The sequence below is a fragment of the Oncorhynchus gorbuscha genome, linkage group LG23, assembly GCF_021184085.1.
Source record: "Oncorhynchus gorbuscha isolate QuinsamMale2020 ecotype Even-year linkage group LG23, OgorEven_v1.0, whole genome shotgun sequence".
Classification (NCBI taxonomy): domain Eukaryota; kingdom Metazoa; phylum Chordata; class Actinopteri; order Salmoniformes; family Salmonidae; genus Oncorhynchus; species Oncorhynchus gorbuscha.
Window position 1 is genome coordinate 57,801,705 of NC_060195.1, and position 17,639 is coordinate 57,819,343.

A 17,639-nucleotide genomic window follows, 5' to 3' on the forward strand; every position below is an offset into this window, starting at 1 on the left:
ACCAAAAACACTCACAAACTTTTACAGATGCACAATCGAGAGCATCCTGTCAGACTGTATCACCACGAGGTACGGCAACTGCTCCGCCCACAAACGTAAGGCTCTCCAGAGGGTAGTGCGGTCTGCACAATGTATCACTGGGGGAAAACTACCTGCCCTCCAGGACACCTACAGTACCCGATGTCACAGGAAGGCGAAAAAGATCATCAAGGACAACAACCACCCGAGCCACTGCCTGTTCACCCCGCTATCATCCAGGAGGCGAGGTCAGTACAAGTGCAACAAAGCAGGGACCGAAAGACTGAAAAACAGCTTCTATCTCAAGGCCATCAGACTGTTAAACAGCCATCACTAACATAGAGTGGCTGCTGCTAACATACAGACTCAAATCTCTGTCCACTTTAATAATGGATTGAATAAAGGTATCACTAATCACTTTAAATAATGGCACTTTAATAATGCATACATATCCTACATTACTCATCTCATATGTATATACTGTATTCTATACCATCTACTGCATCTTGCCTATGCCTCACGGCCATCGCTCATCCATGTATTTATATGTACATATTCTTATTCATCCCTTTACATTTGTGTGTATAAGGTAGTCGTTGTGAATTTGTTCGGTTACTTGTTAGATATTACTGCATTGTCGGGAACTAGAAGCACAAGCATTTCGTTACACTCACATCTGCTAACCATGTGTATGTCACCAATAAAATGTGATTTGATTTGAATAGACCTGACACAATTCCCCACACTACATTACAGGCACTTCCTATCTGATCATATGTGATACATTTCTATCTGAAATAGTACTGAACAGGCCCGTGGTTGGTACCTCATGGTGTAGAGCAGCGTCCCGTCATCCTTCAGTCTCAGTAGCTTGTTGGGCGTGGTCATGTTGTGGGCGATAGACTTTTTCCCGTTGAGGAAGAATGTGTCTGGGGTCCAGATGTTACTGGCCAGGAGGTTGTTCAGAGGCAGCATCTCCATGGGTCCTTTGAAACACAGACGCTCGTCTTTCCAGCTTTGTCGGAAAAACACATCAATGGTGTATTCCTAAGGTGGAGACAGGCATGGTGTTGATACATGGTGATAACACTCCCGAGTCAAAGCCCGTGGACACATGCAGATCTGCTATTTGAATTTGATCCCTCTGACTCAGAGAATGTTCCTGTGCCGGAGGAAATGCAATGTGTAGTGTACCTGAGGTTTAAAAAGGTTTTAAAGTATTTCATTTTGTATTATTTGATTTGATTAGATTTAGTATTTTGGACTAACCCTACCACCCCTCCCCTAATTGTAGTAAACTAACGAACAACAACACTTAAGCTTCTACTTCCAGCTTATACATGCTGCCTTCGGAAAGTATTGGCTTTTTCCACATTTTGTTACGTTAAAGACTTCTTTTTTTTAAAGGATTAAAAATAAGTATCCTTCCCAATCTATACACAATACCCCATAATGACAAAGCAAAAACAGTTTATTAGACATTTTTGCAAAAACAAATATAAATTAAAAAACGTATTTACATAAGTATTCAGACACTTTTCTATGAGACTCAAAATTGAGCTCAGGTGCATCCTGTTTCCATTGATCAGCCTTGAGATGTTTCTAAAAATTGATTGGGGTCCACCTGTGGTAAATTCAATTGATTGGACATGATTTGGAAAGGCACACTAACTGTCTGTATAAAGTCCCACCGTTGACAGTGCATGTCAGAGCAAAAACCAAGCCATGAGGTTGAAGTAATTGTCCGTAGAGATCCGAGACAGGATTGTGTCGAGGAACAGATCTGGGGAAGGGTTCCAAAAACATTCTGCAGCATTGAAGGTCCCCAAGAACACAGTGGCCTCCATCATTCTTGAATGGAAGAAGTTTGAACCACCAAGACTCTTTCTAGAGCTGGCCGCCCGGCCAAACTGAGCAATAGGTCGAGGGAGGTGACCAAGAACAGGATGGTCACTCTGACAAAGGTCTAGAGTTCCTCTGTGGAGAAAGGAGAACCTTCCAGAAGGACAACCATCTTTAAAGCACTCCACCAGTTCCTTTGTGGAAGAGTGACCAGATGGAATCCACTCATCAGTAAAAGGGACACATGACAGCGCACTTGGAGTTTGCCAAAAGGTACCTAAAGACTCTCAGACCATGAGAAACGAGATTCTCTGGTCTGATGAAACCAAGCCTGAATGCCAAGTATCACGTCTGGACGAAACCTGGAACCATCCCTACGGTGAAGCATGGTGGTGGCAGCATCATGTGGGGGGATGTTTTTCAGCGGCAGGGACTGGGAGATTAGTCAGGATCGAGGCAAAGATGAACAGAGCAAAGTACAGCGAGATCATTGATGAAAACCTGCTTCAGAGTGCTTAGGACCTCAAACTGGGTTTGAGGTCGTTGAGGACAACGACCCTAAGCACACAGCCAAGACAATGCAGGAATGGCTTCAGGACAAGTCTCTGAATGTCCTTGAGTGGTCCAGCCAGAGTCCGGACTTGAACCCGATGTAAAAGTGACATTTCAATTGTTTGTTATTATTATAAATTAGTACAAAATTTGGAAAACCTGTTTTTGCTTTGTCGTTGTATTGTATTGTAGATTGATGAGGGGGGGGAACAATTTAATACATTTTAGAATAAGACTGTAACGTAACAAAATGTGGAAAAAGTCAAGGGGTCTGAATACTTTCCGAAGGCACTGTACATTTTACAGACACAATATATTTTACAATCTTTTGTTTGTTTTTACTCCTATCCTTCCACTACCCTCAACCCCTCCCGTCTATTTCTGAAGACCATCCCGTTTGATTTCTATTTGCCATATATTTTTAACTGTGCTTTTTCACAAAAGTTCTGAACCTTTATATTCTCATAGTTTCTCCAGAATGGGTGATTTGCAAGTGTAACAGGGTTTTATTGGTGATTCCCCTTGCCACTTTATTGTTAAGCCAATGGGTTTTTGGTTTGAGTTTGGTCTTGCCTTCACCTACTCAACATGGCATCTTATTGGCTGGTTTGCGTAGCTTGCTTACGAGGGGGGGATGTTCCAGTTAGAACCAGTGAACAAGCACTAAACCAGCGTGCGTGAATGCAGAGTTGGATGGTGAGCCGTGCATTGCATGGCGTGCAATTTTGTGCCGTTCCTATCAGAATAAATCTCCATGACTGGTGCTACACGTTGGAGTTCCGTGTCGATGACTGATTGTACACAACGCAAGAAGAGTACTGGTACACAAAGTCATAGTCAATCGATCAATAATATAATAATACTTTTTGCAAAAAAAAAAATTGTGAATTGACAATCCGTATGAACTATCAGAATAAAAAGGTTTAAAGTTAGCAATTTTCACCTTAAAAATGTCAGACTTGATTTTCCTTAACGAAGAGTGTGTCAACGCCCACAAAAATGTCCATTCATTGTAAATCCATGTAATAATTCTCATTTCCTGTTGCTGCAGGATTCTTTTCCTGGTCAAATTAAAATACTAAACTGTAAAACTAGTCGTGGACAACAAAAATAAATACTAAATGGAGATTCTCCATTGAAATAACGTTTCAGTCCAGGACCGTACTTAATCGGCATCCTGGAACCTGGCCCATGATGTATTTCTAGAAAATATATTGATTTATTACTTAACAAAAAAATATGAATACATGTCACTATATGCGCCTAGGATAATTGCTGTGTATTTTAACATTTACATGAGGGTGTGGTGTTACTCCGATCGCAAAGAATTACGTTCATGGACGTCATTGAAATGGGGAATAATGAAATGGGCTGTAAATTGACTCACCATTTCAGTATCTGAAACTGGGCCAAAGCTTGTGACAAATATATTGGTTTTGATCTCCGTGACCTTTTCTGTGGATAGAATGGGATTTGGAATATGACCGTGAACATGAAGAGACAAGGGACAGGGACAAATTCAATTTATGAGTATTCATCATTGAGATTTCCATTTCAAATCTTTTACAGCCTTCAATGACAGAAATCATTCTGAGGAAGTGAGTGCAGCTCTGTTCTCCAACCCCAGTTGGCAAATTCATGTTGGATGTATCCATGTTACATTAGCGACATTATAAAAAAATATTTAGAAAGGGGGGAAAAAGGATTTTAAAAATCACTGTAAGACCAAATTGGAGGTAGAGCATTTTCTTTCCTCTAAGAGATGCAGGATATTTCTATCTTCCGGTGAACACTCTTTGACTCCCTCTCTCTCTCGTCTGAATAGAGGTCTGGATCTCAAGGTTACTTTTTGCAGATGGAGGTGGTGGTCATGAGGGGGGCTGTGTGATATATGGCGTGTTGGCAGTGCAGTTCCTTCTCACTTAGGATTGATCTATTACTGTGATTGCTTTGCTCTTGGAATATATTCCAGTCAATGCAATTCTGTATATTAGAACAGTCTCTTTATTTTTCTCACTGAATCCAAGAAGTCTAGCAAGTGTGATTTTATAGAGGGGGAAAATGCTATTCTGGATCACAAATTATGTATGAGGCTAAGCATTGGCATACTGCAGTTTTGCGAGCCCCCCCACACACAAGGTCTGATCAAGTTTAATAGCTTATCTCATGCTATTCTAAACATTTTGCCATGAGACTGAGAGAAAATGTTGCAGTTTTAAAGCTAATTTGCGAATAACTTTGCCATGGCTTATGATGTCTTCATATGCTTTCTGGGGAAGAGGGGGGTGGCCTCCAGGGTGCCCCCAACCAAAACCAAAACGCCCCAGAGCCCTCTCCCTGCAAGTAAGGGGGTGTTTCCAAAACATATAGTTGGTCCCACGTGGGGTCACACAGCGCATCTCAGTATGGAGCGCCCTATGCAGCGTCTGCTAAATGACTTAAATGTAAATGTATGCATTTATCGTCTCATCAGCTGGTAACTTTTTTGTCTTGTGACAGGTCCATTTGCTGCGGCATAACCTGCATAGCATTTAGGCTACAGTGATACAATTGCATTAAATCAGTGCACACGCAGGCACATAAATTCAAACAAAGACAAAAACTGTAAGTTGAAGCAGAAACATCCACATTTCACACTGTATTTCAGTTCTATAAATCCCCTGCATCAGCATGCCACAATGGTCCTGCTGCACCTGGCTTGAGTGTACTCTGAGGAAATACAACGTCATAAGAGTATTAGTGAATGACATTTGCCCCAAGAAAATGAATACGGATATAATACTGTATTGCGTTGTGTTGTATTGCTTTGCACTGTAACCTCTAGTGATGCGAGTTTGGATCAGAGTGGTCTGTAAGTCGGTATTACGTTACCTCCAAGTCCTGGTCTGAGTCTGTTGTCGTAGCCGTCCAGCAGTCCGTCCAGTATGCGCGTGAAGATGGTGATGTTGTCATTAGCCTCTGCCTCTTTCAATGCCTCTGCTGTGGTCTGGCCACGACTGGGAGAGACAGGACATCGGTCAGGCTGGTTAGTTCCACATACTGTAACATGGAGACTGCTTGACGAGGCTAGTGTCCATGTCAATAAAGCGCATCATCGTTGGACATGTACAGTATATCTACTGTTCAAATGAGGATGTAATGCAGTGTATAGTCAGATTGGATGGTAAACGCTTCACTTACCCCACGTGACATGTGATACACACTAGCAAGACAGAGATCCACACGTGTTTCATTGTAGAAAAGCTGGGCATTTTGTCCTCTTTGTCTGGAATAACAACATAATCCACAATCAGTACTTTCAGTACTATGTGTTGTCATCATACTCCCACTCCTACTTCTCCTTCATCTTCTACACTATACTCCTACCAGAGTATTATTACTACAGTAGTAGTATTACTATAGGACCATAATGATAAGTACTTTGGTGTTGTACTGTACCCCACCCTCCCCCAATACGCACACCTGACCACGCACACTTTCAACTAGCAGCCCTATAATGGACCTACAAGAGTAATCAGTAGGCTAACCTTGATACAATAACTGTTTGAAACTGTGAATATACCAATCATGTCTTTCTACATTCCTGGCCCACGTCCTTGTGTGCATGCATTTTGCCCAATGCTAAACACCTTGTTGCAGCAGTATTATAACATCTCCCCACTTTGCGGCAACTGGTCGTGTTCGCAGTTGCATTGTATTGGTGATCGTCACTGCGTATGAATTCGCAGGCAGTGAAATAGGTTGTCAATGTAGGCTAATGATGTACCCTCACTGTTCCCTTTCCCCAGACGCCCCCCCCCCCCCCACTCATACCCCCCTAACAAAAGAGGGACGGAGAGTGGGGGTGCTTCTGATGCCATCCTCATGCATAAAATAGGGTTGAAAATCAATTACCTGTAGAGAGAGCCATCATCTTGATTTAAAATCCAGGTTAGAAAAGCCATACAAAACCCGCAGCAATGAAAGTCAAGGGTATTGCTGATGCTCCTTCAGAGGGATATAGATATACTCCGTTTATAGTTGCCACCGCAGGCAGTCTCGATCGTGTCTTGTTCTCTCCTGGTTTGCTTGACTGACTTCCTACTCATGTCAAGCGGATGTTTGCGTCTTGTGCCGCCACCTCCTTCGCGCCTTTTGGAGATGAGAGGTTTTAATGCCGAGCCCTCATCTTCGGTTGTGACAACAACGTTTTTCGTGTTGCATACCCTTAGTCTCAAGGTATTTGTCCACTCAGAGCGGACTAGCGGCCCGGCGCCCCATCTTAGTCAGAAAACACACTCACCTCCAGTTGCTGCTCACATGCACACACTGCAACGATTTGCTAACCGGTGCGTTATCATAGGTGCGACAGTGAAAACGATCCTCCAGGAACTCCAAGCGTCACTTAACTTTCCCCTGTTATCTTACTTGCCACTGTAGGCTACTCTAGCATATGCATATTGCTGTGGTTAGTTAATAAAACGCCATCATCTCCCGCAAGCTAATTAGCTGTCTAGTCGAAATCAATTTAATCAATGGGGGCAGTGGGTTGATCCATCCAGGAGAGAAAAAAATAAGGCTATATCCCAAGGACCCAATCAAATAGTATACCTATTTACCTACATGTCCAATTTTGGTCCCCTCTGTTTACCTAGCTTTTTCTCTCATTCCGTGGGAAATGCGTCATCTTTGTTGAAAAGAGAAGTACCGCTTATTATAGTTCTAATGCACATGGTACCGCTGCCTCCAGAGTACTGCCTTTGATTTCGACCCCGACCTATTATGCCACGATGACTCACCAGCCTAAGGTCCATCAATGAGAATTATTACGGTAATGATCAGAGGAAATCGAGAATGACCGCACTCAAATATGAAAAGAAGGACCGCAATAAATCAATGTCTATCAAAAGGTGTGATTACACAATCTTACTGAAAAAACACGTTTTTTTACAGTTAGCCTACATCAAACACAGTCGTTATACCAATTGCCATAAGAGGGTACTCTAACTCCATCTTTTTTGACAGAACATTATACTGACTAATCATATTTCACTCTCCTGTAGCACGGTATTCAATTTCTACACCTTTTTACATTACAATCAATAGTTGACAGTTCAGTTTGACAGATCTATAATACGTGAATTATTTGCAACAAGTAGACACATGTCGCACTGTCTTGTAAATTGCCAGGTATATGTGAGTTATTTAATAAGTGGTGCTAGGGTGTTTCAGCCCCACGTTTGAACTGTACAGCTCCGTTTCCCATAGCGCGTTCTGACCCTACATTAATTCCATCGGGTGGTGCTGTCCACAGTGCTGAAACAAACTTGAGCCTGTTAAAATACTTATTCCTAAAGTGCAAGGCTTATCATATAAAGCACTTCCAGTGTTTGGGAAAGAGGGTATGCCAAGTGTGTGCTATTATAAGAACATCTCATGGTCCAAAAACAAATTATCCACTGCAAAGCTGCTATAGCGACGCCTAAAACTAAATTGACTCCATTACAGACTTTACACTGCGTTGTATGTTGCTAGGTGTGAGTTATCAGCGTATATATAAATCATAGTCACCATGTGTTACTGTGCAGTGCAGGTGAAAATGAAAGTGTTCTACAGAGTCATATTTCCTCTTGTTTTTCCCCCTCAGGAATGCAGTCGATGGAAACAAGAAGTTGTTTGCAATCTATGATACCAGGTAAGTACGTCAGTCAGGTAGACTGACAGTCCCCACCGGCTCGAGTGGTCGATTTTGATTGTTGAATAGGACTTGGAGGAAGGGAGATAGACCTCGTATGACACGTTGCAACAGGTATAGCAATTCAGTCTAGGCCTACATCTATTTGGCCCATTATGTGAAATCTTATTGGGATTAGAACATATTCAGGTTTACGGTCAATTAGATGAAAATCTGGAGTGAGAGGGGTTGGCTCCAATCCAAGCAAGTACCTTTACCGCCTCCACCGGTGGAGTCTTTGCCAGTAGCCAATATACATTTCAGTTAGGAGTATAGTTCCTTCATGTCTCCCCGTTGCATAGAGAGAGAGGAGAGAAATCCAAAATACAAGGGATGTCAAACCGAACAGATCTGAACGGTCTGAAAAGCCAACGACTTCCTCCACGAGAACTTGCCAATGGAATATTCTGATTTGTAAACACATTGTACCGTTTTTGCGTTGCACATTTTTCACCAAAACAGTAAGGAATGTGGGCTTTTCTGAGTGGAAAATTATTTAGTGTTCTTTCAGCACCAGTGATTGTAGCTGTCGTGTGCTGCGCACAAAGGTGAGTGATTTCTCTAGTAAAAGTGTGACGGAAAAACGAACGTGCAATTTTGTAGTAAACGCTATCCTTTTGTTGTTGTTTCAGCGTGAATGAACCAGGGAACATGTCGTTTGTGAAAGAGACGGTGGACAAACTACTAAAGGGATATGATATTCGTCTTCGACCAGACTTTGGAGGTACGTTTTCAAAAGTGGGGCAACCATGTTGCAGCGTGTCCATGTTTACTATGCAGATTCGCTCATCTTGGGCTCATATTGCAGCCATTTTTTTAAATTCACTGTCATTGTAAATGATACCATTGCATTTGCATTACAGGTGCCCCTGTTGCAGTTGGCATGAGTATAGATGTGGCGAGCATAGACATGGTATCCGAAGTCAACATGGTGAGTGAACTCACCCCCCCCCCCCCCATTACTGTAAACATTGGGACTCACACAATTGTGCTTTTTGCTTTGCTCACTTTCATATAGTACTTGAATATGTTTCTCCTGGGATTCACGTAATGCGTAAACTTTCATTCAAAATCATGCAATAATGTCCTACAATTAGAGTTATTGAAAAGTGAAAAGTAAAGTGAAATGTACAGTATGTTCAGCAACTCCAGCACTTCAAAGAGGATTATTAGAAGCTTAGACATGGGCATTCTCTCCGTCTCTCTCTCTCAATTCAATTACATTTGCTTTATTGACCTGACGTAACAATCTACATATTGCCAAAGCTTACTTTGGAGATTTACAATATTAACATAATTAAAAAAGTAATAAACTTTTGTCAACGGGACAACAGTAACAACGATAATCAAGGGTCAAAATAACCAATAACAATAACAATGGCATAGAGGACATGAGCAGGGATGGTTGGTCTGACAGACAATGTACCTCATCTTATGGCAGGCAGCAATGTAGTGAGCTGCCAACACACAGCTCTCTGTGTCCTCCCCCTACAGGACCGGTAGTTTGTTCTCATCAGAGAGGTCTTTGAAACCTTGAATAAGGGTTTCAAATAAGTGTTTTTCTCTCTCCCCAGCTCTCCCTCTCTCTCTCTCTCTCTCTCTCTCTCTCTCTCTCTCTCTCTCTCTCTCTCTCTCTCTCTTTGTCTCTCAAGTTCTTACTCTCTTTCTCTCGTTCTTACTCTCTCTCTGTATCTCTCTCTCTCTTTCGCTCGCTATCTCTCTCTTACTCTCGCACGCTATCTCTCTCTCTCTCTCTCTCTCTCTCTCTCTCTCTCTCTCTCTCTCTCTCTCTCTCTCTCATGAACGCACACACACACACACACACACACACACACACACACACACACACACACACACACACACACACACACACACACACACACACACACACACACACACACACACACACACACACACACACACACACACACACACACACACACACACACACACACACACACCTCTACACCCCCCACCCCGCACACACCTTTACCACCCCATGCATCTGTGGCTTGTCTGTGAATACACATGCCTGGGCTCAACTTCTTACAACTGTGCCTGTGCAGTGTGTATACTGGAAAGTGGCGCAGCATGTGCACAGCAGCTGTTCGCGTCTCTATCAGAAATAATGATCTCTGGGCTGCTCCCCTACCTGGGACAGGCACTTCAGGTGAGAAGCCACTTTAGGACAGCGCCAACACATTTCAAGTTTCAACGTTAATTCGCCATGTGCACAGGATACAACAAGTGTGAAACAGTATAGTGAAATTCTTATTTTGAGAATGCAGTGTTAATAATAATAATAATATAGATAACAAAAACATATTAAAAAATAACTACGATGTGAGTTAAATAAATATTAGAATGTAAATACTGTATATACAGGTCAGATCCAGTACTTTATTCAATGTGCATATGTACTGGAGTGGTTGAGGTGGGTTTATACATAAAAAGTGTATTAGGATATACATGTAAGTATTCAGACCCCTTGACTTTTTCCAAATTTTGCTATGTTACAGCCTTATTCTACAATGTATTAAATTGTTCCCCCCCCTCATCAATCTTGACACAATACCCCAGAAGGACAAAGCAAAAACAGGTTTTTAGATGTTTTTGCTAATTTATATATATAGATAAAAAAAAAAATGTAAAATCACATTTACATAAATATTCAGACCCTTTACTCAGTACTTTGTTGAAGCACCTTTGGCAGCGATTACAGCATCAAGTCTTTTTGGGTATGACGCTACAAGTTTGGCACACCTGTATTTGGGAAAGATGGGGAGTTTCTTCCATTCTTCTCTGCAGATCATCTCAAGCTCTGTAAGGTTCGATGGGGAGCGTTGCTGCACAGCTGTTTTCAGGTCTCTCCAGACATGTTCGATCGTGTTCAAGTCCAGGCTCTGGCTGGGCCACTCAAGGACATTCAGAGACTTGTCCCAACGTCACTCCTGCATTGTCTTGGTTGTGTGCTTAGGATTGTCCTGTTGGAAGTTGAACCTTTGCTCCAGTCTGAGGTCCTGAGCGCTCTGGAGCAGGTTTTCATCAAGGATCTCTCTGTACTTTGCTCTGTTCATCTTTGCCTCGATCCTGACTAGTCTCCCACTACCTGCCGCTGAAAAACATCCCCACAGCATAATGCTGCCACCACCATGCTTCACTGTAGGGATGGTTCCAGGTTTCCTCCAGATGTGACGCTTGGCATTCAGGCCAAAGAGTTCCATCTTGGTTTCATCAGACCAGAGAATCATGTTTCTCATGCTCTGAGAGTCTTTAGGTACCTTTTGGAAAAATCCAAGCTTGCTGTCATGTCCCTTTTACTGAGGAGTGGCTTCAGTCTGGCCACTCTACCATAAAGGCTTGATTGGTGGAGTGCAGAGATGGTTGTCCTTCTGGAAGGTTCTCGCATCTCCACAGAGGAACTCTAGAGCTGAGTTAGAGTGACCGTCGGTTTGTTGGTCATCTCCCTGACAAAGGCCCTTCTCCCGCGATTGCTCAGTTTGGCCAGCTCTAGGAAGAGTCTTGGTGGTTCCAAACTTGTTCCATTTAAGAATGATTGAGGCCATCATGTTCTTGGGGACCTTCAATGCTGCAGAAATTTTGGGGTACCCTTCCCCAGATCTGTGCCTTAACACAATCCTGTCTCTGAGCTTTAAGGACAATTCCTTCAACCTCATGGCTTGGTTTTTCCTCTGACAATGTAATAGTGCAATAGTGACTGGTAGCAGGATAAATAGATGCATACAAATGGTAATGGCAATAAATAATCAATGGACTGCAGTGTAATGGAGTAATACCTCTAATGAATTTAAATTTAGCACAGGAGCACGGAGAACAGTCCATGCCTCGGGTTTTTCATACACGTGACATTCTCAAGAACAAGACGCAAAAAGGAAAGTACAGAGAGACAAATAGAAGAAAAAGATGAACTAATGAACTCACTGATTACATAATGAATGTTCTGGATGATGTTCAATTAAGACAACAAGTTTTGGATGATGTAATAGTCACCCTGGAGGATGTTCATGCGTCTCAGGATGCTGATCGAGGATCTGTTTTGCCCTTTAGATCATAACAAATGAGGTTACGTTGACACGGAGGACCCAAACCTAAATCAGCATCTCCTCCTTTTGTGATACTCGACACATACGGACCCTGGTCTTGTAGTGATTCCGGTCGTTCTAGTAAGCACTGCAACCCGACCAAGGAAACCATTAATGTGCTTTGAACTTCCTGAAACCAGGGACAGTTGTTTACCTTGGAACAGGAGGCACTTTTGCGCCGCGACAAAGTAGCCTGTAGGAAATGTGTAAATGAGATGCTCCTCTTTTCCCTTTGATAGAAGAATCTCTTTGAAGATAATATGTAGTCCCGTGGGGACTCTATATCTTTGAAATGGCAGAATTAGCTCTAAAACACTGGCTGGTCCTACATGTGTAGGTAAATACTGCTTTTGTGTATAGTCAGTGATCTTGGGTTAATAAGCTGTTCTTTCTCTCTCTCTCTCTGTGAGAACCTCAGTGATGGCTACATTTGCAGTTTGTCTTCCGAAGGGATGTTTTCTCTCTACTCTTAACACTGCATGGAGGAGGCAGGGGAGAGACTGTTATAGCCGTAGCCATCAGTTACCATGGGAACTGGGGTAATTACTAGCACTAACTATATGACTGTGTGTTGACTGCACCCAGGTGACGTTCTAACTTGAAAAACAGTATTGACCAAAGAAGATTGATGAACGATCTGAATGGCCACTGTGCACTTCCTTTGTTATATTTCCGCAGTTTATTGAACAATAGATTTTTTTACTTCAATTACTGTCCATTTCGGGTTAGTTGAATCATAGGCGACTGGAGAAGAAGGAGAAGAAATGTTGTAGGGTAGCTTCAGTCAAGTTGTTGTTGTTGTATGACACACTTATTGTGTGTTGTATGGAGGAGATACGAACCCACAAGGGACTGCAGAAATAGATAAGGATTTGAATTCACTCTGAGATAGCCCGTGTAACCAGCCCGAGTAACCAGCCGTCAGTACAAGTCCCTCTGCAGAGTGGGTGTGTGGGTGCAGGAAATCTGGCATATGAAGTCGAGATTTTTCCTCTCTCCAACTGTTCCTGTCATAACTGTTTGCTTTTTCACTGTGTCTATCTGAAGAAATCCTGCCCTATTTACCAGATGTCCATCAGGGACTATGTGTAACCAGATGTCGATGTGCACCATTATAACCCCTATGAATATTGGCAGGTCTGCTAGGGGCTGTGAGGCTATTGGTCTGCTGAAGTTAAGGCCGTATTTCCCAGAGTGCTGTAGGAGAGTTAAAAGAGGAGTAATGGGGTTATGCTTCAATGCTGACCCCCACTTTATCATTTCTGATTACTATCGGACATGATTCTATCGATCCATGAAGCCAGCTCTCTGCAGTAGCATGATCCCTCTACAAAGTCTATAGAGCGTGTGTGTGTGTGTGTGTGTGTGTGTGTGTGTGTGTGTGTGTGTGTGTGTGTGTGTGTGTGTGTGTGTGTGTGTGTGTGTGTGTGTGTGTGTGTGTGTGTGTGTGTGTTTGTGTGTTTGGGTGTGTGCGAGTGCTTTCTTTTGGGCATGGCAAAAGCTGAAGATAAGTGCCCACATTTCCGGTGCAATGCTTTGGCCCAGCATCATCAAATCAAATCAAATGTATTTATATAGCCCTTCGTACATCAGCTGATATCTCAAAGTGCTGTACAGAAACCCAGCCTAAAACCCCAAACAGCAAACAATGCAGGTGTAGAAGCACGTATCATGTCATGTTGCTTGTGTCTGTGTACACAGGCAGTTATTTATCCCTTCAGTCTTCTGTGTAATTCTTGGTCGCCTCCTGCCCCTTGTGAATCACTTGTAAATCCTGTATCAAGCCTTTTATCACCATTTTAATCCTGATTTATCTATCAAACCCCACTAATGCACGTACAGAGAGATCCATTGTCATCGCAGCCAAAGCTCTGTGTGTTTAGAAGCCATTATTATCCATTACATCTCCATATACGGCTCTGGGTCTCCCCTCTCATAGCGTATGTAAGATCATTTCTGGGGTAATCAGCTCCTACTACTAAAGGCCCTTAGAGTAGAACAGAGGCCATGCATGCTATTTTTAACATGCTGTTGAGGGTTCACTACAGAAGTGGGGAGAGAGGGTGATTTCCCGCAGTGGAAAATGGGCTTCCAAGAAGAAATCTCTGGGGGGGGGGGGGATTTGCTTTGAAAATGACCGACTGCGTCAAATGATTCTTTACTGAGTTTTGGTTGATAATTGATGATCATGTATAACCCGAATTAGCTGCATTGTTTTGTTTTTATAACTGCACTTGCAATTTTGAGGATCACTGTTCGTGTAGGTTATCGCTGTTTGCCTTAGTATGCTGTCATTGATGGCTACTGTGGTTATCAAGGTGGCTATTATTTCTCACACTATCCAGAGGTGTTTTAGCTAAGAGACCTCAGATGAGCTATGAGCGACATACTGTAGTTAACGTAGAGAATGTTTGCGATCAGACCGTCACAAACTGCCAGCTGACTATTGCCACTGCACTATAAATATCTCCTTTGATTTGCGTCAATCTGTATGATAATATATAGCTAAGGACCGTTTGTGCATACAGTACATGACGGCATGTGGGGACCGCATACAAATAAGCCTCACATAGCTTCTCACAATATCAGCTGGTATTGTATTGGCTAATGATCTCGGGGTCTACGCACACATTCCTCTTTCTACGGATGCACCATGTCATAAGGAGCCCATTTGTAAATGCACTAAAAGTACACAGATTTACGTCAAGGCGTGTGACCGTAGAATTACGGACGTTGTTGGTGGGATGGTGCCGGTTCCATAAAGAGTGGTTTTGTGTGAAAGCATGATCATGATAAGCGAGTTTGATAATGAGGAGACAGGGAGCAGATGCAATGACAAATGAGAATAGTAGGCTACTGCGTCGGTCAGTATGCAGGGGATCATCACACACTGTAGGCTGAATAAACGACGCCACCAAACAAGAGCAGGTTCACCTCCCACCAGGGCCTGTGTCCCAAATGGCACCCTATTCCCTATACAGTGCACTACTTTTGACCAGGGCCCACTATGTGAGGAATAGGGTGCCATTTGGGACACATCCAGTGTCATCAGTAACATTAGGTCACTAAATGAATTACAGAATGACAAAAAAAAAAAGCTTTCTTGGAGAAAGTAATATCAGTAAAATCGCAGTAATATGGACAACCATGACTAATAAGTCCTTACAGGGTGCGTTATTGAATGAAAATAGATTAAAGCCTATTCACAAGCACACACACACACACACACAGACACAGACACACACACACACACACACACACAGACACACACACACACGCACACACACACACACACACACACACACACACACACACACACACACACACACACACACACACACACACACACACACACACACACACACACACACACACACACACACACAAACAGTGTGCAGTAAACATGCAAAGAGCCTTCCCCTCAGTCCTTCCAGGTTGATACTTTGAACGGAACTGAAAGTGCAGATGCCTCCTTCAAGGAGATCACTACAATTGCCACTGTAGCATGACAGCATCAGTGTGATAAACTGTCTGATTCAAGGTGAGCAACTACTCCTTTATTTGAAATGCTCCGTGATTGTCCCCGTGCAAGATTTATAAGAATTCCAAGGCAGCTGCGGCTTTGAATGCAGGACCCGGCTACAGTGGTTGTGGTTATTTAAATCATTCATGCTCTTTCATGTAAAGACTTATCTAAAACTACATCCCTGACTGGTTTACAATTCTCACCCCTGGAACACTCCCATCTTGTAATACCTGAAATAATCTCCGGGGACATCATTGAATAGCTGGTTGGAGGTGTAGAGAGTCATACACATCTCTTTATCCTAAAAACTGATCAGATGGAGGGAGTACGTGCCCCCTCAGTTTCAATTGGCATGACGTCCTGCCTCTGGCTCCCCTCCATAGCGAGATGCAAGGACTGAGTAGGCTGTGCACTGAAATATTGGACCCAATACCACACAATGTAATTGGCTTTAGTCAGAGACCATGTGGTTGGCTCCACTCATAACAGTGCTGCTGGCGTAGAGAGAGAAACACATTGCTGTCGGGTATTTTGGAGTGTGTGGCGGAGCCACTTGGACAGACTCCTGGTACAGCCTGGCCCTGCCTACAGTATGGCTGTTGTGTAATCACCATTAGAACTGTGGCTGAATCACACGGCCATGCCACACACAGCCATGCCACACGCAGCCATGCCACACCTCCTGCTGCCTGGTGGGAAGCCTTCTACTGCGGCGGCCATTTTGACACAGAGGGTCGGTAATTGAGGCGGAGTGGAGTGGGTGGAGAGAACATTTGGAACACCAGTTCGGTTGGCATGGGGATGGGTCAGAGTAGAGTACTGTGTGCCACCACGTTGCAACCTAACCCGTCACCATTCTGACAGCTTGTGACTGTAAACTCCTCATCTCTCCTCCCAAAATAGGCCTATCCACAATCATTTTCAGAGCTATGGGGTGCAGCCTCAAGAAACACACACACGCGCGCACACACACACACGCACGCACGCACACACACAGGCACTGTATGTCAATCAAAAATAAGGAAGTGAATATACTACAGTATACTAACATCACCATATGTTCATCTCCTTCCAGGACTACACTTTAACCATGTACTTCCAGCAGTACTGGAGGGACAAGAGGCTGGCGTACTTAGGGATCCCACTGAACCTCACCCTGGATAACCGGGTGGCCGATTCACTCTGGGTCCCTGACACCTACTTCCTGAATGACAAGAAGTCCTTTGTCCACGGTGTGACGGTCAAGAACCGCATGATCCGCCTCCACCCGGATGGAACAGTGCTCTACGGCCTGAGGTGGGTTCCAAAGCAGTGGAATCAATGGGTTCTAGATGAATGCATCCAAGACGGATTCATTTGAAGGGATATCACAATCTTTTATTTGATTATTTTAGAGTAATAACTGCTGTGTGGTATGTATGCTGCTAGGTTTTTTCATGTGTTTTTGAAGAAGTGGGGCATTCCCGCTCCTCTCTTCTATGTCTGTTTATTGGATAGCATAGACGGAGAGGAATAATAGCGGAGAGAGTCCAAAAATAGCAGCGGACCAGATTTTTAACCATGCTGTAGTGATCCTTGTGTTCCGGAGGCAGTGGCTTAGACCACTGGACCACCTCTAGGCCACCAGCTGCTATGTTTTTGGCGAGTAAATATAATCCCTTCCCATAGGCTCAGTTTAGCTTTTCCCTCGACATATTGGTGCAGTAAGCGTGTACATTGTCATGCTTTGTTGAAATATGTATTTTCCAAATATATGGTGAGAAGAGAACATGAAGAAAAAAGTCGCTTTGGATAAAAGCGTCTGCTAAATGGCATATATTATTATTATTAAAAAAAAGAGAATGTACAGATGATGACGCGAGCTCAGCTGTTGCTTTGTTATGAT

The 17,639-nt window shown here is 43.2% G+C and overlaps 2 protein-coding genes across 6 annotated transcripts in view; one reads left to right on the forward strand and one right to left on the reverse strand.

Moving 5' to 3' along the window:
* The window catches only part of LOC124010908 (gamma-aminobutyric acid receptor subunit alpha-5-like), a 28,213-nt gene extending 21,058 nt beyond the window's left edge, over positions 1-7,155 (reverse strand). For both annotated transcript variants that reach the window (XM_046323698.1, XM_046323696.1), the window contains exons 1-5: positions 6,307-7,155; positions 5,593-5,677; positions 5,284-5,408; positions 3,800-3,867; positions 845-1,065 (exon numbers count right to left, since the gene is read on the reverse strand). In XM_046323698.1, coding sequence (XP_046179654.1) covers positions 845-1,065; positions 3,800-3,867; positions 5,284-5,408; positions 5,593-5,677; positions 6,307-6,325 — 518 coding nt within the window. In that variant the 5' untranslated portion in view covers positions 6,326-7,155. The remainder of the gene's footprint in view (positions 1-844; positions 1,066-3,799; positions 3,868-5,283; positions 5,409-5,592; positions 5,678-6,306) is intronic.
* Positions 1-17,639, forward strand: part of LOC124010909 (gamma-aminobutyric acid receptor subunit beta-3-like) — a 53,413-nt gene that overhangs the window by 16,841 nt on the left and 18,933 nt on the right. For 2 of the 4 annotated variants that reach the window (XM_046323699.1, XM_046323700.1), the window contains exons 2-5: positions 8,039-8,086; positions 8,758-8,849; positions 8,989-9,056; positions 16,830-17,050. In XM_046323699.1, coding sequence (XP_046179655.1) covers positions 8,039-8,086; positions 8,758-8,849; positions 8,989-9,056; positions 16,830-17,050 — 429 coding nt within the window. Of the gene's footprint in view, positions 1-8,038; positions 8,087-8,319; positions 8,674-8,757; positions 8,850-8,988; positions 9,057-16,829; positions 17,051-17,639 lie in introns of those variants that run through there. The other 2 variants (XM_046323701.1, XM_046323702.1) reach the window with 2 other exon arrangements.